Genomic DNA, 25195 nt, shown 5'->3' with positions numbered 1-25195 from the left:
CCGAAAATTGTGAAGTATTTATTTTTTAACCACAGCAGCCATCTCTGCTATGCATGCATCTGGACTCTTTAACTATAATTTGCCGAACTATAAATATAAATAAATATATTGTAAAAGTATAAAATATACTCCTCTGCTTTAAATAGCTTATTGTAATTTTAGAGCAGAGCAGGGAAAAAAATTCACTATAGAAGTTTCCATTACGTTTTAATATTATAGTCAGTTCCGTGTGTGTGTGTGTGTGTGTGTATGTATGTATATATATATATATACACATATACACACACACACACACACACACCATATACTATTTTTTAAGCAGTCCTGGAAATGTCTTTAGTTTAATAATGTTTATACTAAAAATATTTTCAGTTCAGTTCCTAATCTTAAATCTAACGATATTTTGGTTTATTTCAATTTATTTTAATAAAAGCAAGTAGCAATCCACAAATCCATTCTGTGCCGCTAAACGCCGGTTGTCATTTTCCATGTGACTGGTCCAAAACATTTCCCCCGAAGCTCCTGAGCTCTATTAACAATACATCGACTGAATCATTATATGAATACACATTCCATAAGGACTCAACAGAATCAGGATGAGAGTCAAACGCAGTCGGGTTGCCATTAAGCATTTAATAGATATAAACAACATAATTTAACATCTGTTTATTTGTGTTAAATCCACTCTATGACCTTTGCTATGTACATACAGGTGCGTTCACAGTAAAGGGACGACAGATGCAGGTGAATGCTGGGATGCAGATGACTGCAGTGACGGTCCTGATGGGGGTCGACTGTAAACTGCATGTGACATCGGTGGAGAGGTGATGCTATGTGCATTTGGTCTTGGCCAGCTTTCAGCCATGCACTCTCCCACACTCTTCATACCACATGTAATCCGTTTACACCTTAAAGCTCGAGTCAAACTACTACGCGCCATCCTGACGACATGCACCCTTTCACTTTTAGCTGGATTTTATACAAATTTCTGCCAAATAAAAGCAGCCATAGTGCCTGGGATGAGATGAGGCACCTCGCATGTCACAGGGAGATCTTCTATATATATATATATATATATATATATATATATATATATATATATATATATATATATATATATATATATATATATATATATATATATATACGCACACACAGAACATCTTCCTTATATTTCGTGCAAGGCATGATAAAGGAAAATTTACCAAACGTACACATTTTCAGATCAATCCCACTGCTTTATAGAATAGTTCACCCAAGTTTTAGATGAGTTTGTTTCTTGTGTAGCATTGCATCACTTGCTCATCGGCGGATCCTCTGCAGTGAATGGGTGCCGTCAGAAAGAGCTGAAAAAAAGCGTCGCAATAATCCACAGCACTCCGGTCTATTAGTTAATGTCTTGTGAAGAAATAAGCCGTGCATGCTCCATTAGTTAGTGTTTTAACTTTAAACCGTCACTTCTAACCAATATACTATCCTACAATCCTAAGAAATTATTCATTTTGAGCCGTTTTTGCCTCTAAACAGTGCCGGATCTGTGCTTATTTCTCTCCTGATTCAGTCAGGATGACTTCCACTGGAGAAAGCAGCATTATGGATGTCATGTTTTAGTCGTTAGGAGTCTCGATGGATTAGCTTTTCACTTCACAAGATGTTAACTGATGGTCCGTAGCCGAGTGGGTTACTGTAATGTTTTCATCAGCTGTTTGGACTCTCATTCAGACGGCACCCATTCACTGAAGACGATACACTGCTGAGAAAATGACGCAACGCGTACATTTCATCAAATCTGTTCCCGTGAACAAACCAATTCATTTCCATCTCGATGACCCGAGTAGAAAAGCCGCATATGTTCATATTCGGCTGAACTATTTCTTTCATTTGACCGCTGCCGTTTAATTTCGGTCAGGTTTTGAGCAATGATCCAGCCTCTCAGTTGGCATTCAGAAGGAAGTACAGCACCGCAGATGTTTCTCAGTCCACTTCACTAAGTCATAAACACATCAATGTCTCCGCACGTACACGCCGAGTCTCTGACTAGTCTGATTGTCTGAGGGGAGTCTCACTAGAACGCAAACTTACGACGGCTGATGGAAATGATTTTAATGCGCCCTTGTCAAAAAAAAAAAAAAAAAAAAAAGATCCAAAGGGTTGAGTTCCTGAAATTTGCCATGTTTTAAATTCACTATAGCACACGACACACGTTACGTTTGAAGTTCCTCGAACGATCGAGTGATATGAAGAAATACTGCTGCTAGAATTGTGACACCGCAAGGCAAACCATGTTTGATTAAAAAGAAAATAAATCCTTTTATTATACTGCATTCATTCCTTTCAAATCCGAACTAGAAGCTCTAACCCTGCTGAATCATATTTTAAATCCGTTAAAACGTTGCTCGTGAACACGAAACTAAGATCAAGTTGTTAAACGCGAGACGAATAAATACCGATTTTACAAAAGAAATAAAAACCAATGTCCTATGTACAACAAACATCAATTTTCCGCAGCATTCAGATCGCAAAAAAAAAAAAAAAAAAAAAAAGGGTTTATCCCTCTTTTGGGTCATTACGCAAATGACCGAGGAGAAAACGAATCACGTTGCATTGCTCTACAAGCTTTCATTCATCAAAAAGCTTTTGACACCCAGTGATGGCGTGATGTAATCGGATGTGAGTGAGGATGAGGGATTATGAATGTAGTGCCCACGCCGTCCGTTACCCTTCCCTCCCGCTCGTGTCAAGCTCTAGTGAGGGTTCTTTCCCCCGGAGCTAGGGGGCGTCGTGCTCCCTCCACCCTCCCTCTGTCCGTGGCCTCTTCTCCCATGTCCCAGAATGCAGTGCGCGCTTCCGCAGCCCTCCTCGTCGTCCCCCTCGCTTTCCGAGGAAGACTCGCCGAACTGTCGAGGCTTCTCATAAACACAGCAGCCTGAACACATCAAAACGTGAAAACAATCAATCGGTCTATTTTAAGAGATGAAGCGTTCAAAAGGCAGGTCATTTAAACTCGATTTTCAAGGTCAGCTATTTAAAATCTGCCCCAGATCTGCCCGTCCTACGCTATTTTCACGCACGAAACAGATTCTCATTTCATACGAAGAACTGAACCGATTCAGAACAAGACTCACACTTTGAAGACCTCCGGCCCAGATGCTCGTTGTCCACCGTGTCACTGGACCACTCCACTTTCTTCTCCGTCTTCCTTTTCCTGAGCTTGATGGTCAGGCTTCTGCCCTCCTGAAAGCACGTGAAATCAGCTAAGGATGTTATTGGTCTTTTTAAAGCGCCTCTATTATGGATATTCAAAAAAAATATAGACATTTTAAAAATGATATCTCATGTGAGGTGCACCGCGTATGAAGTTATTACCTGTCAGTGAGTCTTAATCATTGAAAGGAGTCGTTTCATGTTGATGTAAGGTCATGATATGGTAATCGTTTAATATTATGTTATAACCATTTTGTAACAATATTTTTAGTGGCCAAACATTAAGACAATAATATTCACAGTAATTGGAATTTTTCTTTTTCTTTTTACTTAAAATTAACGCATAAATAAAACATATAACAGTGGGTTAATGTACTGTTCCAGATGTTATTAACATTTTAAATTCATTTTTATTTATATATTTTTTATTTCCATTGTAATTTCTTGGTTTTGGTTCTGTTGGATTTTGTCATTTTTATTTAGCTATTTGTTTGTACTGTTTTGGTAACAATATTTTCTTGGCAAACATTATAAAGAAAATAGTGGTCACAGTAATTCACAATTTCAATTACCAAATAAATAAATGATATAAATACATATAATATTAAAAATATTTTTATTTATTTATTTATTTGATATATTAACGTAATTCTTAACTTTTTGATTGTCATTTTTAGTATGTCAACGTACGTTTTTATTAATAATTTTCAAGTTGAAAATTAAAAAAAACGAAAATGTATGTTTAAACGAAAAGGGCAAATGTTGCCTTGGCAACTAGCTTAATACGGTTCATATTTTTAGTTAATAATTATTTAATTTAAAGTAACGGAAAATGTCAATGTTGTACAATTTTAGTTAACTGTAATAACTAATACTATCGCGTGTACTTTTTTTTCTTGCAGTAGTTCCCGTGTTTAAGTGCTGTAAAAACCTTTAATAATTATTAAAAAATTTAAAATAATTATTGTACTAACTAACCTGAAAAATGCCGGTTACCATGGTAAATATCTCTAAGCGGTGTATTTTTGCTGTGATGTGGGATAACTTGAGATCACAACACACTGTCAAACCAGTTGAGGACACATACCCTGCTGAACGTGTTGCTTACTAAACAGGCCTCATGCTGGTATCTAGTCAGTCTTTTAAACTACCCGACATGCTAACCGCAAAAAAGATCAGTTCATCACAATGGCCTTCGGGCCGCTGGTTCACAGCTCTTGAATGATCCGGTGTAAATGTGCTTCGTGATGGTGTGCACGGTATCTAGGGCAGAGTACCTGCTGGGGTGGAGGCGGCGTGCCCGTCTGAACGGTCTCCGTTATCGTCTCACTCGATGTACCTGGCACCTCCGCCATAGCGCTGATCAAACCCCAATAAACCTTCCCAGCGGCGCTCGGTCGTCTTTAATGAGAGTCCGCTCTCAGTTCAAAGGATATTAAAGCGCGGCGGCTGCAGCTCTCGGTCGGCGTGTCGGGACGTCGAGCTAGACGCTATATGAATCAGAGATGAATGCATGAGATGAATTTGCACCAGTCTGATCGCTCCTCGGAACGGACGCAATTTGGGGACGGACCGGCTACCGAAGCTGGCCGTATCCAAAAACTAGCGAGCCGACTACACAGGCGGGGTTTTGAGACAATGTAGTAGCGTTTGGCGTTATCTCAGCTGAACTGTGCAGCTGAGCTGTGTATCTGTTTCCACGAAAAACGCCGAAAATATAACCGTCTCAGAAAGCGCAACGCACCCTTGATGCGCACCGATGTTATCTAGGTAGGGAGCTCTTTGGCTTTTGAGACGAAGCCGCTGAGTGTTCCTTTAAAACGTTCCGATAGGAAACACCAGATGCTACGAGAACTTGCATAACGTGAAGGAAATATAATCCAGTGTAATTCAACGTGTAAAAGCCTGGTGTGATTTAAAATCTTGTAATAAAACAACTGTGTGCGTTTTTATTCAAAACATTTTAAGTCGTATGGAATTTTAGACCTAAAAATATTAGCGGTAAAAATCACTGCCGTATCCGCAATATGTCTGCGCCCTGTGAGAGGACACACTAAAGGTACATTTATGTATCGTTTAACACGTAACATTTTTTCTTGCTTAAAATATTAGGTGTGTATACTCTAAAATATGCATGTCGTTGATTTGCGGAAAGCATTTATACAGTATTTTCAAAACCACGAACGTTCATTGACTGCTTTTCAGCATCGCCAAACACATTTGACTGGATTTCCAAGACTTAAGTTTCTTATTTTACGTTTTGTTATACCATTGTTCTTAATGATTGCAATATTCAAGGTTCTATTGCATTCACACGGCACTCCAAGCAGTGTTATTTTAGTGTCATTTATATATTTTAATGGTTATTTGTCTTTTTCTTCTGTATAATGTTTTAGTATTTTAAGTGTTTCGATCTAAATTTATTTCGTTCAGTTGTCAGGAGAACATTTACATTTTTCGTCTTCGCTAAAGTATAAATTTTCATAACCGTTTTAGTTAACAATATAAGCACTTACTCCAAGCTAAACAAAAATACCTAGGTGGAGTGAAAATTACAGTTTTATTACAAGAGTTTTTAAATGTATAAAGAAACCAAAGTTTTGTTTAACAGAAAAGTGTCTTTTTACATTAGCTTCAGTGTGAAACACTCCAGATTTCGGGACATGTGGATGGCTGTGCATGTGGCATCACCCAGAGTCTGGAGCAGGGATCTTCAGAAGGCCTGGAGCACATGGGGATGCAGACTCTGCTCTCAAAGCTCATCTAGCACGCAGTCTTCACAGAATCCCAGGACACAAGCGGAGAAAGCCAAACGCAGACAAGCACGGGAGAAGGCCATACTCAGTGGTGTAGGTTATACATATCTAAGTGAGTACCGTCTCGGTTACGCATGTAACCCTCGTTCCCTGATGGAGGGAACGGAGACGTTATGTTGTGACAACAGACTGGGGTCTTGCTTGGAGCCCTGATTAAGAGAAACCGCCAATGACATTTGGCAAGTGATTAACTAATCTTGAGCCCCTCCACGTCACACGACAGGTGTAACCACCCAGCTCTCAGCGATGGTTTGAGGTTGTGGCAAGAGGACTTTTCCGTTCCTTCCATCAGGGAACGAGGGTCACACACGCCGATACTGGGCCTGGCGTCAGACTGCTGCGCAAAATCTGGTTGCCGAGGGTGCCTGAGGAATCTCCATCTGGACGACATCTCCGCCTGGATGAAGGATCACCTGCAGCTGAACCTCGCAAAAACAGAGCTGCTCGTTTTCTCGGCCGATCCCACCATACAACACAACCTATCCATTCAGCTAGGCTCGGCTACTGTATCCTCGTCTAGGTCCGCTAGGAACCTTGGAGTGATCATCTACGACCAGCTAACTTTCACTGAGCACATTTGCTCTGACCCCACTCAGAGCAGTTATGCACTGCTGCCCTTTTGTTGATATAAATTGCTTCTATTGCCTACCTCATTTGTACGTCGCTTTGGATAAAAGCGTCTGCTAAATGACTAAATGTGAACGAGTAGGCAGCACCCTGGTGGAGTAAGCCCTCACCCCTAGGGGGCACGGCTCACTTTGGACTTTCCTCTTTGTATGTGTAGTTCTTCAAAGCTCGTAGTCATCGGACTGTCGGCTCCGAAGCAAAATCTGAAGAGTGGTTTATACACAAGTGACGGGGAAGGGCTCAGGATTAGTTAACCACTTGTCAAATTTCATTGGTGTTTTCTCTTAATCAGAGGTAATCAGGGCTCCAAGCAGGACCCCAGTCTGTCCTCAGGGCATAACTCGTAGTGACGGACAGACAGGGAAGTAATGTTTCCTTTGGTTTAGACTCATAAACATCTCATCACGTCTTTAACTCTTGCAGGATGCCAGTGGTCCTGGACTAATTTGGTCAGATAAAGAGAAAATAACGTACACTGCTGCCCTTGTTCCTGGAGAAAAGAAAGGTGACAATGTTTTTCCTCTGCCTGTTTTATCTTGTGTTTCTGTCTATTAATGATCTGGATATTTTGCTGTAACTTTCATAATGCAGTTATTATACATTGCTAGCATTCCTCTCAGCAACCTCTGTATTCCCATGTCCTCTTTTTTTAGACACCTCTCTGCCCTTTCCACAATCCTACAGCCCTGAATATGTGGAGTTTGGCTGGTATCAGTGGTGGGAGAAACAGGGATTCTTCAGGCCTGAGCAGCATGTATGAGAGCAGTCACAGCTTGATACGAGTTCTCTCTACCCTACTTTTGTATTTCTCAATAATATGTTAATCCATGTCAAGTTGCTGCTACCATTTCATTATGACTGAACTAAACAATATATGAAAAAAGTGTAAAGAAATCAATTAATATAAATGCACCATTGTTCAAGAATTTGGGGATTTATTATTTCTTTTTTTTCAAATTAATGCTTTTTATTAATGCCATTAATGGATTAATGCTTTTATCAAGAAAAACTGTTAAATTGGTCTAAAGTAAGAGTATAGACATTTATAATGTTACAAAAGATTTAAGTCATTTAAGTGTTTTTGAAACATATATATATAAACAAGTTAATATATATATATATATATATATATATATATATATATATATATATATATATATATATATATATATATACAGACATTTATGACTGCATGTATTTAATACTACAAATAATTATAATACAATAACTATATATTTTTAAATTATTATTATAATTATTTGTATTATTAAATGCATGCAGTCAAAAATGTCTGTGTACATATATGTGTGTTAAATTTTTTAAACCCTTTTTTATTTTCTTCCTCAGAGTAAACAGCCCCATGCTGTTGATAAATATTTCTCCTTATGTATTCCACCGCCGGACGTGACCGGCACTTTACATCTCGGGCACGCGCTGACAGTGGCTATAGAAGATGCTTTGGCTCGCTGGTACTGTTTTAATAAACTCCTTGATTATTACTCTGCAGCATTACATGCCTTAGCAAATATTGACTATTTCTAGAATTGAACTCTTAGTTCAGGATGAGTCTCGTCATATAATGTTTTCAGGCGACGGATGCAGGGCTACAAGGTCCTCTGGGTTCCCGGCTGTGACCATGCTGGGATCGCAACACAGGTATCCTCAGTTATTGATCTCTGTTGAAACAGGATGCATAGGTGTCCGTTTGTGTTGAGAGTGATCTGTGATGTGTCTGTGCGTGTGATAGTCAGTGGTTGAGAGGAAGCTGATGAGGGAGCAGGGGAAGTGCAGACGGGACTACAGTAGAGAGGAGTTCCTCAACCAGGTCTACAGATGGAAAGATGAGTAAGTCTCTGCTGTCCTCATTTTCAGAGCCTTGCAGTGGTTTAGGACCTATATATGCTACTAGTGCATCTGTTCTGTTATTATGTGTTCATATGGTAACCGTAAAGAATGCTTTCTTTTTTCATTGAACTCAGATGTTCGCCTTTTTACAGAGTTCAATGTTTTTTTCAGAAAGGGGGATGAAATTTATCATCAGCTGAGAAAACTTGGTTCATCTCTTGACTGGAACAGAGCATGTTTTACAATGGATCCGGTAATAATAAAAGCTATTTGGAAAAGCATTCTTCTATGATAATCGTACTATGTACACTATGCACAGTATGCATTTTCTCTGTATGAATCGGATATATAGTTAATGCAATCCCACAATGCAATTCACCCCGAGCCTGACCATCTGAACTGAAATTTGTATTGAAATGTATGTTATGTATTTTTAGATATTTGTAATTACACAACTGTAATGATGAAGTTCCAATTTAGTGCAACTATGTGTGCCAAGAAACCCAGTCATGGAAGTGTGCTGTCTTTAATCACACTTAGGTGGGCTTTTATTTCAGTAATATTATGGAAAAAAACAAGTACACTACAAGTGCACATTCAATAAAGGCAAATACTTTTTCACAAGGAACTGGAACTATTGTTAAGAACTATTGTTATTTCTCTCCACCTCCCTTTGTTGTAGGGTTTCAGCAGTGCTGTGACGGAGGCCTTTGTCAGGCTGTGTGACTCTGGGCTCATCTATCGCTCTGAAGGTCTGGTCAACTGGAGCTGTGCTTTAGAGTCGGCCATCTCAGACATCGAGGTACATCACTGAGCTGCTCTGTTTGTAACAGCATGACCACAGACTAACTCATGACTTGACGTTTTCAGGTGGACTCTATGGATCTCTCGGGCAGGACTCTTCTGTCCGTTCCCGGTTATCAGCAGAAAGTGGAGTTTGGGATCATGCTTACATTTGCTTATCCACTGGAGGGACAGGGTAAGGGGCTTTGTCAGTTTGCTCTATATGCCGAGATGCTGTTGACCCATTTAGTTCTAAGATGTGATTTGTTTGTTTGTTTTTTAGGAGGAGAGGTTGCGGTTTCAACCACACGTCCAGAGACGATGCTGGGAGACGTGGCTATTGCTGTTCATCCTGATGACCCTCGATATAAAGTACCCCGACATCGTCTTTTAGATGGATTGTCCGTAGCTTGCTCTGTGATGTTACGATGTGACTTGACATGACTGTACTTGTGTTTAGAATAGGATTAGTACTGTCAAATGATTAATCACATCCAAAGGTTTTGCTTACATAATATATTTTTGTGTACTGTATATATTTATTACATGCATATAAAGAAACACACATTTAGTATATATTTTGAAGATATTTACATATATATTTCTATATTTTTATGATATATAAATATATATTTAAATATATAAACACAACATTTTATATATATATGCATATATATACATGCATATATATATTGTGACGGGAGGAGCCAACGACAGACACAGTGGGCGTGGCGTCAGGCCTCGGAGAGGCTTTTTATTAACAAAAATAGTACAAAATAAAGTGTCCAAGGGAAAAGTGTCCAAATAAAAGGGGAAACTGGTGCCCTCGTTGTGCTTCTGGGATTGTGGAAGGTCAGGTAGTGTTAGGGGAGGGTCCAGGTAAGGGGCGGAGTCCGGCGGTCTGCGCACGCGCCCCTCTCTCCTGTTGGGGCGCGAGGGGCGGGCTTCTTCCGCGGCATCTTCGCTTTTCTCCGGTCGTCCAGAGATTTAGGGGATTTAACGGCTCGGCATCCTGGCCCGTCAGCCGTATCCGGGTGCAGTCGTCGCCTGACTGTACGGGTCCCACGACGCGCTTGTCTGTTCAAAGCTCCTTGACCCTTCCTGGACCCACGAGGACACCATATGCACGGGGAAAACCGGTCTCCCGAGGAGAGGCGCGCAGGGCATTTAACGGCGGCGGTGACAATAAATCCCCTTCAGGTGTTTAGATCACACGCCGGATTGTCCGTCGGGAGCCTGGTGAAGGGCGGCGAATAAAGGACGGGGTGATGGTGACAATAAAGAGGAGGGGCAGCCGACTCGTCACATTTGATGTGAGGCGGTTGCCCACGCAGGATGCTACCTTCCTCAACCAGGCTCCAGCGGTCGGGTGGGCGGGGCAGGGATTCTCTCCGGGCAACTCTTTCGCACCGGGACAGAGAAAGAATTAGTCGACATGCTCAACCAGCCACCGGGTAAATGATTAGCGTCACTTACCCTTCCTGGTGGCTGGGGCGAGTCTCCGTTGTTCCTCCGTCCCGGCATGGGTACCAGCGAGAGGGGATATATTTCCGCCTTGCCCGCATTCTACTGTGATATTTATTGGGCGTGGCGTCAGGCATCGGAGAGGCTTTTTATTAACAAAAATAGTTATAAAGTGTAGTGTCCAAATAAAAGGGGAAACTGGTGCCCTCGTTGTGCTTCTGGGATTGTGGAAGGTCAGGTAGTGTTCCAGGGGCAGGGTCCAGGTAAGGGGCGGAGTCCGGCGGTCGCACGCGCCTCCCTCTCCTGTTCGGGGCGCGAGGGGCGGCGGCTTCTTCCGCGGCATCTCCGTCGCTTCATCGTCAGAGATTTAGGGGATTTATCGCCTTACGGGGTCCCACGACGCGCTTGTCTACGAGCTTCACGCACCCTTCCTGATACGAGGACAAGTTTGCACGGGGAAATATCTCCCGAGGGAGGCGCGCAGGGCATTTAACGGCGGCGGTGACAAGGCTAAATCCCTTCAGGTGTGCCTCGTCACACGCCGCCAGACCTGGCCGATACCACACTCTCGAACACATATTTATATGTATATAGGGCGGCGAACAGGACAGGGTGATGGTGACAATAAAGAGGAGGGGGCAGCCGATATATATATATATATATATATATATATATATATATATATATATATATGCATGTGCGTGCATTTATATTTTTTGTCATGTTGCAAAGGTTGCAGTTACAAGACTGACTTATTATTTTTTGATGTTAGAAAGGTTGTAGTGTATTGCTAGTTACCAGATTGGTAAGATATTGCCACTATCTCCTTTACTGTATGTATATACTCCTACCGTACTGTATTCTCTTTAGTTTCATCCAGATTATACAATTAGGTAATGTTTGTTTTCAATTTGAATTTGTAGAATTTGAAAAGTAGACGCTAAGCTTTCAGATACAGGAAAGACTGTAGCTCGCTTTCATATGGATTACATAATCAGATAGTATTCGTTGTTCGATTTCAATTGAGGGATGACAGAACAAGATGACTATTAGGACGACAGAACAGGACGTCAGACAAGGATGACAACTAGGACGATAGAACAAGATGACTGTGAGGATGACAGAACAGGACGACCGATCAAAACTGTAATGAGGATGACAGTACAAACAACAGAGAAAAAACAAAGCAGTCTACTGATTTTTGGCCCAAATGGAACCCCATACAATTAACTGCGAAAGCATTAAATAGGATATTGCTGTACTACTCATCTACAGCTGATAAATGTAGTATATAGTAGGCAGTATGTGAAAGCAGAATATTCAGAGCTGTTTTCTCTTTTCACTTTTCTCCACCGTGTGTATTCTCCTGTCATCAGGATCTTCATGGCAAACACTGCAGGCATCCATTCACAGAGCGCTTATTACCCATCGTCACTGACTCCATAGTGGATATGACTTTTGGCACAGGTATGTCATTTATTTGTGTCTGATGAATTCTATCAGTTGGAAATAACTTTATCTTTTATTGTTAAAGTAATTTTACATTTTAAATTTCAATTAGTGCAACTTTACACTGTAAGCCAGTGGTGTGTGTGTGTGTGTTTTTTCTTCTTTCTTTGTGTGAGGCTGTTCATATGAATTTGTGACACTGGTCTAAATGTATGATCCTATATTTCTATTTTATTGATAAATAAATGTATAACTTAATGTACATGTAGAACTAGCATATTAAATATTATATAACTATATATATATATATAATATATATATATATATATATATATATATATATATATATATATATAATAATATATAGATGCTGTCAAACCATTAATTTTTATATATAAAAATTAGGATGCGATTTAATGGTTTGACAGCACTAGTTATTTAATATTGTATATATTGATGTACAAAATGTTCAAAATTTGTTTAGAGTGCATCACATTTATTAATTTTCAGCTGCGAAATCCAGTCATTGCAGATGTAATTCTTGATGAGGAATTTTTGCCTGTTTTGGAAGTTATAAAAAATAGATGTTAAGAGATTTGGCTAAAAACTTGAGTTTTGAGTCGAGGTTTGAAGTGACTTGTGATTCATACATCACTCCACTTTTTCCACTGCGTCTTTATTCTCAGCTCCTGACTTTGAGCTTTGCCTTCATAGGTGCTGTTAAAGTGACACCAGCTCATGACCACACTGACTTCCTGCTGTCTCAGAGACACTCACTCCCTCGCCTCACTGTGATTGGAGGAGACGGGGCTATGACCTCAGACTGCGGCCAATGGCTAGAGGTACAGAGATTCTTCACACTTTAAAACCTCAGTGACCTTTGTGGTTATTTGTGACCTCAGTGTGGTTATTACAGTTTTTTCATAACCATTTTTTTTTCATTATTATGTGATCATTTGGAATGGCAGCAATTATTGTGCACTTTAGGGTTTAGATTAATTTTATTATCACTTCACCTTTCACAGTCAAGATTTAATCTGACCATCATAACCTGCTTTTTGCATTAGCAAAACCGATCTCTTGTTTAAAGAAAATAATTAATATCTATATTCTACTACATACGCGTAAAAACCTCTGGTATAATGTCAGTATTTTTTAACATCAGTGTTTTGTTTCTTAATTCCCAAATTGATTAGTGATTGAAAATGATTGTAACCCCTAAAAACACTTTTTCTAATTGTATCAAAACTGGAGTACGTAACACTTAAGGCCTGTTATTAACTATATTAGCCTTTGAGTTCAGTGCATGGTAATGTTTTGTTAATTGTAAACCCACACTGCAGTTTTGTTGCCTGTCTCTTTAAATGCTCAGGCTCTTTAAATTTGGGTGGATTCTGATTGGTAATATAGTTAAAAGTGATTTTAACTATATTAGTACATATGTGTCGTTATGTTGTAGCGTGGTTTTCCATAATCTCAGAATAGAGTTTCAATGATTATTAAAACATTGATTTGTGTTTTTCATACGAGGAAGCCCATTCAGTCTGAATGTCAACAGGCTCTGAGAGAAACATTTCTCAGTCTTCTGGAAGCTGGATAGGCTTTTTTATATAAAAAAGAAACTGCTGGCATCTTAAAGTGTATATATTACAGGGGTCAGTGAGGTGTAGGATTGTGAAACTTTACAGAGCGTCAGAGGGCTCTGAGATGAACATACTGAAGGTCTGTCTCACTTTTATAAAGGTCAAAGCATCTGTGCTGTAGGCCTCTAAATATGCATTTGCAGTATGTATTACCGAAGGTCAGCGAGCTGTAGGAATATTTCAACATCATGAAACTGAAATGGCTCGGAGATCAACATATCAACATTCAGCCTCCTCCTCGGGAAGTATATTTAATATGGTGTCCTGGTCTGTGCAACCCTAAAAACACAGCAGGTTACCAATGGTCTAAAAAGGCTTTATATATTTGTCAGATCTTTATATTATATTATATTATTTAGTGCTGTTTGTTTGTATAATGTATATTTGTGTTCTGCGTATATTGTATTGTGTGTGTGTGTTTATTACTCACACATACAGTATATATTGTCGGACATGACTGGAACTTGAAATGGAACTGGCTTCTGTGGTCAGATGAAGTAAAAATGAGCTTTTTAGCAGCAAACACTCAAGATTGGTTTGGTAAACACAGGGATAAAATGTACCTCATTTGGACAATGAAATATACTTCTGTATTTGTTTTATGTTGTGGGCCTATATTTCTGCTGAAGGTCCTGGACATCTTGTTTAGACACATGGTTTCACAGATTATATCAAATACAGATAACTGTACAAGCTGTAAAATAATCCAAACATCTCAAAAACAACACAAAATGGGTCACTTCGCACAAAACCAAGCTTCTGCTGGCCCTTCCAGTCCTCTGACCTGAACCCTGTAGAAGATGATTGAGGTGAACTGAAGAGAAGAAGCACCATCATGGAGCTGTGAATCTAAAGCGACTGGAGCGCTTCTGGGTGAACGAATGGTCTCTGTTCTCTTGTCAGTTGGTCTCTAACCTCATCAGCCATTACAGGAGACAATCTAGAGCTTATAAACTAGAAAACGGAGGTTTCAAAAAGTGTTGAATAAAAGGGTGCCGGTAATTGTGGCCAACGTGAGAAAAACATTTATTCCATAATGATATTTCCCCTCATTTTTAAAGGTTTGATTTTTGTACATTTTAAAATAAATGATCAAAAGGATTAACAACGCAGATTAATTTTCACACCCTTCGTTGATCATATTTACGAGGGTGCCAATATTTTTGGCCATGACCGTACAAAGGAACGTTTCCATGGATATTCAGCATGTCGTGTTTTTGTCTCTTAGGGTGTTAAGCGATTTGATGCCAGGGAACGTGTAATTACTGCTCTGATGGAGAGGAAGCTGTTCAGAGGAAAGAAGGATCATCCCATGTCATTACCCATCTGCAGGTAAAGCCTTGTCTATCAGACCACAAGCAGTAAACCTTTCCTCATCCTCTCATTTCTACAAGCTGCTATATTTCACTACATTTTTGTGTGCTCAGACAGGCCGTTCCTCTCAAACATTTTTGTCATGTTCTTTCAACTAAAAAATACCAGCAGTCTTTGACCTTTTGTCCTATCTTGATTTTATTCCTCCCACATAGTCGTTCTGGAGATGTCATTGAACCGTTGCTGAAGAAACAGTGGTTCGTGCGCTGTCAGGAAATGGGCAGAAAAGCAGTTCAAGTGAGTGAGCGGTTTTTTTTTTTTTTTTTTTTTTTTTTTTTTTTTGGATGTGAGACGGGAGAAACCTTTCAACTCTGTCTTACCCATAATTGCAATTTTAATCATGAATCACTTGACAGCACTAAAACGCAGTTACATTTGAATGGTATTTCATATCAAACACATATATGCTCATTTACAACAAATAGTTAAACTAATGCCAGTTTCATTGCTGTGCGTTTGTGTTATTAGCTTTATCTGTCAATACTCCCTTGAGCAACAACAAGCGTGTGGCTCATCAAGCGCTTTACTGGAAAACATATTCCTGTTACCGATCAATCATATTGGACAAACTGTTAATTAACTTGAAATTTCATTACTCTGTTTAATGATTTTGTTAACTCACATACTGACATGCACGTAAATTCTCTTTTTAGGCGGTGGAAGAAGGAGAGCTACAGATAATTCCTCACTTTTACACAAAAATGTGGAAGAGCTGGCTGTCCAACATCGGGTTAGTTATTTATTTTCACTCACGCAAGGCTATATATTTTGTGATTTTAGGGTCATGTATATCTTCTTGTTCGTTTGACCGGTTCCACGCTTCATGTTTGAATAAGATTGTTTTTGTCCCGGCTTGCAGCGATTGGTGTATTTCCAGACAGCTTTGGTGGGGTCACCAGATACCGGCCTATCGAGTGACCGTGGACAACTCAAAGGACACAGAGGAGGTGTGGCATCATGGAATCTGTATTTATAGACCAAAGATTACCCTTAAACGATTACACCACCCCAAAACCAAAAACATTATCATTAATCAGTTACATCCATGTTGCTGCAACCCTGTTAAAGCTTTGTTCGTCAAATGCAATTTGAGATATTTTTGATGAAAACCGAGATGCTTTTTAAGGCCCCATTGATCTGGATCTTGACAGTGGTCATTGTTTGGCAAGTATGAAGGATATCATCACAAGGATACGTCTTCTACATATATTTACTAAGTACACAGAAGATGTATCCTTGTGTTTGAGTGTATGCTACTTGTGTGCACCGATACTCTCCAATATGGTGCTACAGTAATGTTACGGTGCAAATTTAAGGCTAGCTTTACGGTTACTGGGCAGTCAATGGGACAGACACAAGCCTCCCAATGTTCATCCAAAATACTCTAAATTGTTTTCTGGTACGAACATAGCTTTTACGGGTTGGAACGACATGGGTGTAAGCGATTAATTACAAAATTTTAGTTTTGGGGTGGCGTAACCCTTTATTGTACCCGCCACAGCGTAATGCATTTATGAATTGAGCCTGATCCTATTGTGTGAGGCGTTTATTGTTCTCGGCTGTGTCTGGAGCAGGAGCAGTGGGTTTGGGGCAGAAGTGCTGCAGAGGCCCGACAGCGTGCCGCTGTGAAGTTTGGGGTCAATCCTGACGCCATCACACTCACACAGGGTGAGAGAGAGTGAGAGTTCACATCACACATGATTGATAATCGTAATCCACACCACTTTTCAGACGTTTAGGGTTGGTAAAATTTTGTAATGTTTTTGAAAATTTCGCGTTCACCAAAGCCGCATTGATTTTATTAAAATACAGAAAATATAAAACTGTAATACTGTAAAATATTTCTGTTTTAAAATAAAATTAAAGGATGGCTCTCAAAAAAAAAAAAAAAGTACCTTATTTACTCACCCTCAAGCCATCCTAGTTATATTAAAATCCAAGCTGTATAATGGCAGTGAATAGCTGCTGAGATTCTAAAAGAGTGACCCTATTTGAATTTTCAGAAAAGAGCCATATGCTTGATGCAGACTAATAATAGCTAATAATAACTCCTACTGAATATATACTTATTCCAATCACATGAATTAGATTTGAGAGTGTTGAATGAATGAATGTTTTCAAAATGTATAAAATAGAATAGACTTTATTGACCCATAATAAAAATTTTTTTTACTTGGGTTTCAAATGACAATGAGTAATTGTCTCAAATAAACACATCACATAATTCAACATGCAAAAATGAAAATAATCCCAAATATACAACCTACAACATACCAAAGTCTCTAAAGGTTAAGCGTTCTTATTCTTATTGTACTTTTTTTGTAATTTTGTCTTAACGGTTCCTGGTAACTATTAATAATGATCAGAAGCGAGTAATGCAGCACTGAACTCTTTCTGTATATTTGTTTCAGACCCAGATGTGCTTGATACCTGGTTCTCTTCTGGTCTCTTCCCGTTCGCGATGCTCGGCTGGCCTCAGCAGGTTCTTCATTTCTGGTTTTGTCTGGTTTCTTTGATGAGTTCATGATTTTGAATGAAAAATGGACTTTAAAAATGAAGAAAGTCCGGTGTATTGATGTATGGAATGAACCTGCTTTGATCTCACTCTCTATCCTCAGACAGAAGACTTGAGACAGTTCTACCCCAATTCCATTCTGGAAACAGGAAGTGACCTCATCTTCTTTTGGGTGGCCAGGATGGTGATGCTAGGCAGAGAGTTGACGGGCCAGCTGCCCTTTAAACAGGTTGGTTCGATGGCTTATTGCTGAGCTCATAACTCTAAATGCCATATCGTCAGGTTGGCAGGAGCTAAAAATTGATATTTCGGTTTGCGTCATATAACAAAAGTATCCAAAATGTCAGTCAGAAATGTTACCATCTGTTTTGCCATCAAAATGTCTCCGTTTTGTGCGGCTCTGACTCTTTTATTGCTCGTTCTCTCTCTGTCATACAGGTGCTCTTTCACTCTCTGGTGAGAGATAAATATGGGCGGAAGATGAGTAAATCCTTAGGAAACGTCATTGATCCTCTTGATGTCATCTCAGGGGTTTCTTTTGAGGTACAGACGCACACTCAGACTTAAGAAGACTTCCAAAATCATACAAAACATGAAGATATCATGTGGTTTTGACAACAGAAACTGATAGTGTAAAAGTAAGGCCTACTACACAAGCTAGAATATATTTGGGGAAAATGTTTTTTAACAGACTTGGTAGTAGTGGTTTGAAAACTGTCCTTTTTCTAAGCCTGTTCTTTTTTTTTTTACTCCATTCCCTTTTTTAGTTCCTACGAATACTAAATCCTCAGTATATTAATAAAAGAAATAATTCAGACATGCTAATGAGTATAACAAGACTTCGTACAGCTGGCGGTGAACATCTATCAGTCAGGCGTCTCAGGGCAGAACTGACTCACAGCTGGTCTGTGGTGAAATCTGAATATATGAAACGGCTAATCTTCTAATCAGCACTTTGTCACGACGACTTCATCTTCTCGTCAGTCACACTGCGCTTTAATCTCTGCAGAGACTTCAAGAGAAAGTCAAAGAAGGAAACTTGGATCCGAGGGAAAGCGTTGTTGCCATGGAAGCACAGGTCAGTACGAGGTTCTCTTCATTCCAGTGATCCGGTTGTTCCCAAATGAGCGAGCCCACCTCATTTCCTGTGTCCCTCCTGCAGAAGAAAGATTTCCCCAAAGGGATTCCTGAGTGCGGGACGGATGCTTTGAGGTTTGCACTCTGCTCTTATAAAGCCCAGGGTAAGTCAGTCTCATCGCAGAGAGCTGTAATCAAACCTTGCCATCAGTTTTACCCAGTGTTCCTCTCTCCCTCTGTTCGCGTTTTGTTCGAACCCCGTCTCAGGAGAAGATATCAGCCTGTCTGTGTCTCATGTGCTGGGCTGTAGACATTTCTGTAATAAGATGTGGCAGACAGTGCGCTTCACCCTCGCCATGCTGCATGATGCAAGTTTACCGACACCATTAGCAGAGGTACGGCAGCCAATGTCTCTTCATTAAATCAATAAAACAGCTCAGACGAATGCCGCTCGCAGGGTGATACAGTTTGAGAGCTGATCTGCATGATTTAATGATCTCACCCCTTAGTTCTTCAGCTGGCTTGAAAGGAAGTACACACTTTAACTCGTGCTGTATTTTGTCCTGCATTGGCACTGTGCTGTTTCGTGTCCGCTTTTGTTTGGCGTAATGAGACTAAATCATAAAAGAAATGAAAACGACTTTTAGGAGCAAATGGCAGAAGTCTCAGTTCTTCGCTGACATTATTCCTATCAGTTGATAACTGTTTGCCGTCTTAGTTTGTGCTTGTATCAGTTGCTGGATATACTGGCAGCCTGCCTGTTTAGGAATATTGAGGAAGGAAAGTAATGAAAAGCAAAGTAAATGTAAAATGTGTATTACATCATTATAAATGATTATATATTTTTTATTACAAAATGTGTTAAATCATTATTTAATTTTAGAAGTTTGCTTTATGACTTATTTGTGATAAGAGAAAAAAAAAATGAAATAAATATATATAAATATTTCTTTTCATTCCAAGAATATAAAAATGGTAAAATGTTCCAAAGCAAGAATTACCGTCGGATATTATGAATGCACGATATCAGACCTCAAACCTATGTGGAAAATGTCAACCTACGAGAACAGTTTAAAAATAGCCCAGTGCAGAATTGGCAGCCCTGCTCAGAACAGATGTTTGAAGGGAGCCATTTGCGTTATCATAAATCTGTGTACCATCAGAATGATTTTGAAACCGATATTTCAAGCTTGCAATGCAGTTGCTAATGTATTTCTGGCATTGTCTCTCAGACCCATCCTCTATCCAGCATGGACAAGTGGATCTGTTCACGTCTGTACAGCACCGTGCAGCAGTGTGAGAGGGGTTTGGAGAACTACGAGCTCCACATGGTCACATCGGCACTGCACTCTTTCTGGCTGCACAGTCTGTGTGATGTCTACCTGGTGAGTACGGTCTGTAACTGATTACAAAACAAGGTTTAGAGTATCTTATTTTAACAGTACACTGTAAAGATGTGGTTGCCGAAATACTGCCGTACAAAAATATGGTAACAGCATTTTTGGTTTTACGGTTTTAAGTTAAATTTACATTAAATACCATAATGCAGTGCAGGGAATTCTGGGAACGTCAATTTACGTTTTTCCTTGTAAATTTTACAGGAATCTACTGTTAACCATTTAACAGGTTTTTACTGAAGCATTTTCATTTTTTTTCAGTTTTTTTCCATTCTTCATCTGGTTTTTCTTTTTTTTTTTACAGTGTATTTAAGTATTTTACTTATTGTGAATATAGACTCAAACACGCACTAGTCAAAGAGACTTGCCGAGTGTTGGGGAAAGTTCATTTTAAAAGTAATGCATTACAATATTGTGTTACTTCCTAAAAAACAAATTATAAATGTATGTTACTTTTGCATTACTTTTGTGTTACTTTTTGAATTCAAGTTTTCGACTTATTCGACTTTTTTATTTTTTTTTCTAGTTAGTAAAAGCAAAGACTATAGAATACCCAAGACGTGTCACTCGTACAGTTTTGAATAGGGAAAAAAGCAAAGGTTAAAAATTAAAATGGCGGATCAATCACAAGAAGCCCCGCCTTCTAAATAAAATAACCAATCACTGATCTGTGAAGTCAAGGCATTACTGCATCTGCTGCTAGAAGTTCCGGTTGCTATAGAAACAGTCAGTGTTTGATGTTTCCCATGAACATCAAAGAGATAGGGGCTGCACTTGAATGCCCGAGAGGCGTTTCAAAGATGGCCGCCGAGTGACATGACTTGTCTTACAGAGACTTTAGTAAAAGGCCCTTCACAGCAAAAAATGTCGTTAATGAACCTCAGGATAAAAAAAAAAAAAGTGAATTTGCATCTGTACAGTAGAATACAGGAGAAGACGGTTCAGTGCTCTTGAAGCACAATTATTAGTTTATCTAAAGTCATTATTGCTTTTAAGTATGGTTGAACAGGATTACCAAAGGTCAGCAGCAAAGACGTAGGTTCATAAAATTGGATTAGATGCATTTGTTTTATTAATTAATCTCCAACACTGGACATGCCAGTGAAAAACGCTGTGGAGAAGCTGGAGAAAACAGGCAGAGACGAGGATCTATGCAGATATTTCAGTAAAAAGCTATGACAAACAATAAAACAAAAACCACAGGAATCAAAGAACAGAATGATATTACATTCAGCATCCCTGCTGAAAAAAACAGCATATGCTGCTTAGGTATGTTTTGAGGCTGGGATGTTGGTTCATGCCGGTCATGTGCTTAAAGACCAGCTTAAACCAGCATCCCAGCTACGAACGGGAAAGGACTAAGTAGAGAGTATAAGTTGCTGATGTCTACCTGAAAAAAATACTTAATAACAGCAATTAGTTACATTTACTCAAGTACTTTACACCTCTGCATGATACTAATGGACGTTCTTCTTCAGGAAAGCATCAAGCCGCTGTTGAAAGGTGAAGGCTCTGGTTGTGAGGAACAGAGAGCTGGAGAGAGGCAGGCGGCCATGTCTGTGTTGTATCACGCCGTGTCCGTCTCTCTCACGCTCCTCTCACCCTTCATGCCGTTCCTCACGGAGGAGCTGTGGCAGAGACTCCTGCCTTACGCTAACTCTGACGGGACGCCCCGCAGCCTGTGTGTGCAGCCCTACCCAAAGACATCACAGCTGGTCAGATACACAACCAAGACACTACCCGATGACACGCGGCTCTGCTTTCACCGCATAACCACTCTTTATCCATCTCATCTTTCACCTCAGGAGCACTGGTGTTTTCCTAAGGAGGAGGCTGACTTCTCTTTGGTTCAGGAAGTGGTCAGAGTGGCGAGGTTACTGAGGGCCCAGTGCCAGCTGACGAAGGAGAGACCCGAGTGTGAGAGAACCTCACGCTTTTGTTGACTCCAGTGCTCACGTTTTGAATATTAGTTGTGTTTGCAAGTATGAGCTGTTGTAGTCGCGATACGTGCCTCAGCAGTGTTTAAATGCTATTTATATACAGTACTGTTATAGTGTTTATTTATGCTTTGAATCTGCTTACATATTTTCAGTCAGGAATGGTAACTAAAACAAACATTTGTTACTTGAAATATATTAAAAAAAGAATTTTGTTTTAGCTCTCCCAAGGAAATATTTCTTGTTTTTATTTTGTTTATCATGATGCACTGTGCAATAACAAAACGTTAAATTAAAAAGCTAAATTAATCACTAAATTCTATAATTGTAAATAAAGAGTAAATAAAATGAATTAAACATTTGAATTTAAACTATTTAATAAAAATGTAAAAAATAAAATAAAGATTTTTATAGATATATTTTTTAAAAGCTAATAAAAATGCCAACAAACCACAAAATGTTACCTAAAATGAAAAATTGTAATATATAAAAATAGAAAAGTGAAAAGTTTTCAGATTACATTTTAGTTTTAACTTTTAAGTTCTTGTCATTTTTTTAAATTTGTTTTAAAATATTTTCTGAATATTTCTGTTTAGCTAATGCAATAAAATGTGAAAATGTCTATAGACATCTGGTCATGTCTTTTGAAAAAACTTTTTAAAAATGTTAGCGTTGTAAACCAAAACAAACAAAAAAACATTTCCTTTGTGTTTAAATGTGCAATTTCTGAGTAAAAAACTTCTACAACTAACCATCTAACCCTAACAACCACCCAGAACACCTTAGCAACCTCACAGAAGCCCCTGGAAGCCAGTATTTCCTTTTCGCTGCAGTTATGATGGTAGATGAAATGTTTGATCGTGTGAAGTGTAACGGTTGTGTTGTTGTAGTGTGGGCGGTGTGTGCACCGGACCAGGCCGAGACGCTTCTGCGCTTCAGATCAGCGATCTGCACACTGGGCCGGATCTCAGCGTTTCATCTGCACTGTCCAGAGGCGGGTTTGAGCGACTCTCCTGCTCTGCCCAAGGCCAGGGCTGTAGGGACGGTGGATCACTCCATCTGCTTATATCTCAGCATTCAGGTAATGTAGAGTAAGATTCTCCTTTCTACAGTAACGATGGATATATATATATATATATAGACTGCTGATTGCTCTTTTTCTCTCTCCGTCAACCTTCAGAATGCTATTAATGCTGACAAACAGGGAGCTCTCCTCTCTCAGCGCAGAGAGAAGCTGGCCTCCAAACTAAAACAAGCCCTCGCTCACACCCAGATGCCCAACTATGCAGAAGAAGTACCTCATAGAGTCAGACAGAAGACAGAGAAAAAGGTGAGTGCAGAGGACAATGGGCAGCTGTACTTCACCCAAAATAAAATATTCTCTCTCTCTCTCTCTCTCTCTCTCTATGTATGTATGTATGTATGTATATATATATATATATATATATATATATATATATATATATATATATATATATTGCCTTGCACTAATGAATGAATTTTGAAGATATGTGTTCATTTACTTTGAATTGTTATATGAAATATAAGTTGGACATGTCTTCCTCCTATCTATAAGAAAGAAATTTGAAAAACAGATTTATATTTCATCGAGGTGCCCGTATTTCCATGTCACTCAAAATGCATTAAGCGTGCTTGCATGCCTCATTGCACAATGTTTTCATACGCTGTCATAATTCCATTTTCAATAGAGAACCTCATTATTTATTTTGTATTATTAAAGTTCAACTGCAGATTATCCGGATGTACTTATGCGAGTTGAAACGTTGATGAATGCACTGCATATTACTCATTCTGTATATCCCATGAGAAAGCTTCATTCTTGTCAATAGAGTGATATATTTTCAGCAGCGGAAAGGAGCTTGATTACATTTACTGTGTTCTGAAAAAAAAAACAGATTGCAGCCATGGAGCTGGAGCTGAAGAACACCGAGGACCAACTTTTGGCTTTGGAAGACACGAGGAAAGAAGTCTAATGGACAAAATATTACATTCAATCAACAACCAGCGAAAAAGAATACTTTGTACGGAAGCCTTGCAATGGACAATGAAAAAAAGCAAAAAAGCTAGTGTATATTAATAAAGTTGGTTTGGATGTAATACATGCACAATAAATTATTTACAAAAGAACAACAAATTTGGTGAATTATTTTCTTTCTTCATTTTCTTCAGTGTTCCTTGTTTGCATCATATAGCTGAACACTTAAGATCTTATTTAGCTGCCTTATTAATTAACCAGAAGTACTAAGCATTAAAAAAACATGAAGGGAAAATCAGACAAAACGCCTCATTGCTGGGGTTTTCTTTTAGGACTAATGAGAAATCATGGGAGCACTCTTAACCCTAACAGCCCAGTTTTTAGGAGTTTTATGAATAACCGTTTTTACAATTATGACTGCAGACACAAAGCGCGGCAAGACTTTTATCAGTGTAGAAGAACAGTGTGCAAAACTGAAAGTGGACGATGGAGACCGTCCATCACTAAGAGCCCAGAGTCCAAACCCCAGCGTTCACCTTGAACAGCCAGTTTCCTGCTGCGGAGAACTTCACAAAGCCAGCATCCGTGAGCTTCGACCTCTAAAACTTCAATCACAGGCAACAATGCTGAGGGAGAAAAACTTCACCACCTGCTTGGAGCCGGACAAATCACCTGACTTGAATATTACCGAACCACTCTGGGCACTTTGGGAGGGAACTGAAGGGACTGGAGGACGTTTAATTGGAAAGCATTAAAGGAAAGTGACGGTAAAGCGCCTTAGTAAAGAAATACAGATTTTTCCCAGGTGTTCACGTTATTTTGATACCGATTTGTCCAGTTTTGGTTACAATAATTGTTTATTGCTGTCCCAATGTTGCTACTTTTATAACAGACGCGCTATCTCAAGCATTTATGAAATGCGTTGAAGTCTTTATCAAAACAGGACACTTCCATGTGTGAACTGTATATGTCCTCACTGTTGATCGTGTCAAGTGGGAAGAAACCTAAGAGTATATATTTTTTTTAAAATTCAAATTCCAAGACGCTCCCTTACAATCAATGAAGCTG

General features: G+C 39.3%; 2 protein-coding genes across 6 annotated transcripts; one reads left to right on the top strand and one right to left on the bottom strand.

Annotated features, from left to right (window-relative positions):
- Positions 1 to 449: 449 nt before the first annotated feature.
- Positions 450 to 24279, top strand: vars2 (valyl-tRNA synthetase 2, mitochondrial). 5 transcript variants are annotated; one of them, XM_043217376.1, is made up of 30 exons: positions 450 to 824; positions 5837 to 6053; positions 7071 to 7152; positions 7301 to 7401; positions 7995 to 8116; positions 8237 to 8303; positions 8395 to 8492; positions 8664 to 8745; positions 9175 to 9294; positions 9363 to 9471; positions 9559 to 9647; positions 12116 to 12206; positions 12903 to 13030; positions 15060 to 15163; positions 15361 to 15442; positions 15859 to 15935; positions 16065 to 16152; positions 16777 to 16873; positions 17617 to 17687; positions 17824 to 17949; positions 18159 to 18263; positions 18730 to 18798; positions 18883 to 18961; positions 19065 to 19192; positions 20030 to 20182; positions 21673 to 21909; positions 22000 to 22111; positions 23022 to 23212; positions 23312 to 23461; positions 24048 to 24279. In XM_043217376.1, the coding sequence occupies exons 1-30, from the start codon at positions 739 to 741 to the stop codon at positions 24123 to 24125; spliced, it is 3339 nt and encodes a 1112-aa protein (XP_043073311.1). In that variant the 5' UTR covers positions 450 to 738; the 3' UTR covers positions 24126 to 24279. The 5 variants fall into 5 exon arrangements, with proteins under 5 accessions (XP_043073311.1, XP_043073312.1, XP_043073313.1 ...); XM_043217377.1 differs by having other exon boundaries at positions 452 to 824; positions 16780 to 16873; XM_043217378.1 differs by lacking the exon at positions 450 to 824 and adding an exon at positions 4825 to 4974.
- On the bottom strand, positions 614 to 4744 carry ppp1r11 (protein phosphatase 1, regulatory (inhibitor) subunit 11). Its single transcript, XM_043217383.1, has 3 exons — positions 4482 to 4744; positions 3126 to 3234; positions 614 to 2926 (listed from the first exon to the last, which is right to left on the bottom strand). The coding sequence occupies exons 1-3, from the start codon at positions 4557 to 4559 to the stop codon at positions 2745 to 2747; spliced, it is 369 nt and encodes a 122-aa protein (XP_043073318.1). The 5' UTR covers positions 4560 to 4744; the 3' UTR covers positions 614 to 2744.
- Positions 24280 to 25195: the final 916 nt, after the last annotated feature.

This window comes from Puntigrus tetrazona, chromosome 19, assembly GCF_018831695.1.
Source record: "Puntigrus tetrazona isolate hp1 chromosome 19, ASM1883169v1, whole genome shotgun sequence".
In the NCBI taxonomy this organism is placed as follows: Eukaryota; Metazoa; Chordata; class Actinopteri; order Cypriniformes; family Cyprinidae; genus Puntigrus; species Puntigrus tetrazona.
Note: the sequence above shows the minus strand (reverse complement) of the source record. Positions and strands in the feature narration are given on the sequence as shown.

Bases quoted from the DNA above. Each gene is read 5' to 3' on its own strand.
- vars2 (XM_043217376.1), top strand. From the start codon at position 739: ATGCAGGTGAATGCTGGGATGCAGATGACTGCAGTGACGGTCCTGATG. The intron at 8,304-8,394 runs GTATCCTCAGTT...TGCGTGTGATAG, and splicing joins ATGCTGGGATCGCAACACAG to TCAGTGGTTGAGAGGAAGCT. The intron at 13,031-15,059 runs GTACAGAGATTC...TTTGTCTCTTAG, and splicing joins ACTGCGGCCAATGGCTAGAG to GGTGTTAAGCGATTTGATGC.
- ppp1r11 (XM_043217383.1), bottom strand. From the start codon at position 4,559: ATGGCGGAGGTGCCAGGTACATCGAGTGAGACGATAACGGAGACCGTT. The intron at 3,235-4,481 runs GTACTCTGCCCT...ACGTGCTTTCAG, and splicing joins CGCCGCCTCCACCCCAGCAG to GAGGGCAGAAGCCTGACCAT. The intron at 2,927-3,125 runs GTGAGTCTTGTT...TGATGTGTTCAG, and splicing joins GGGCCGGAGGTCTTCAAAGT to GCTGCTGTGTTTATGAGAAG.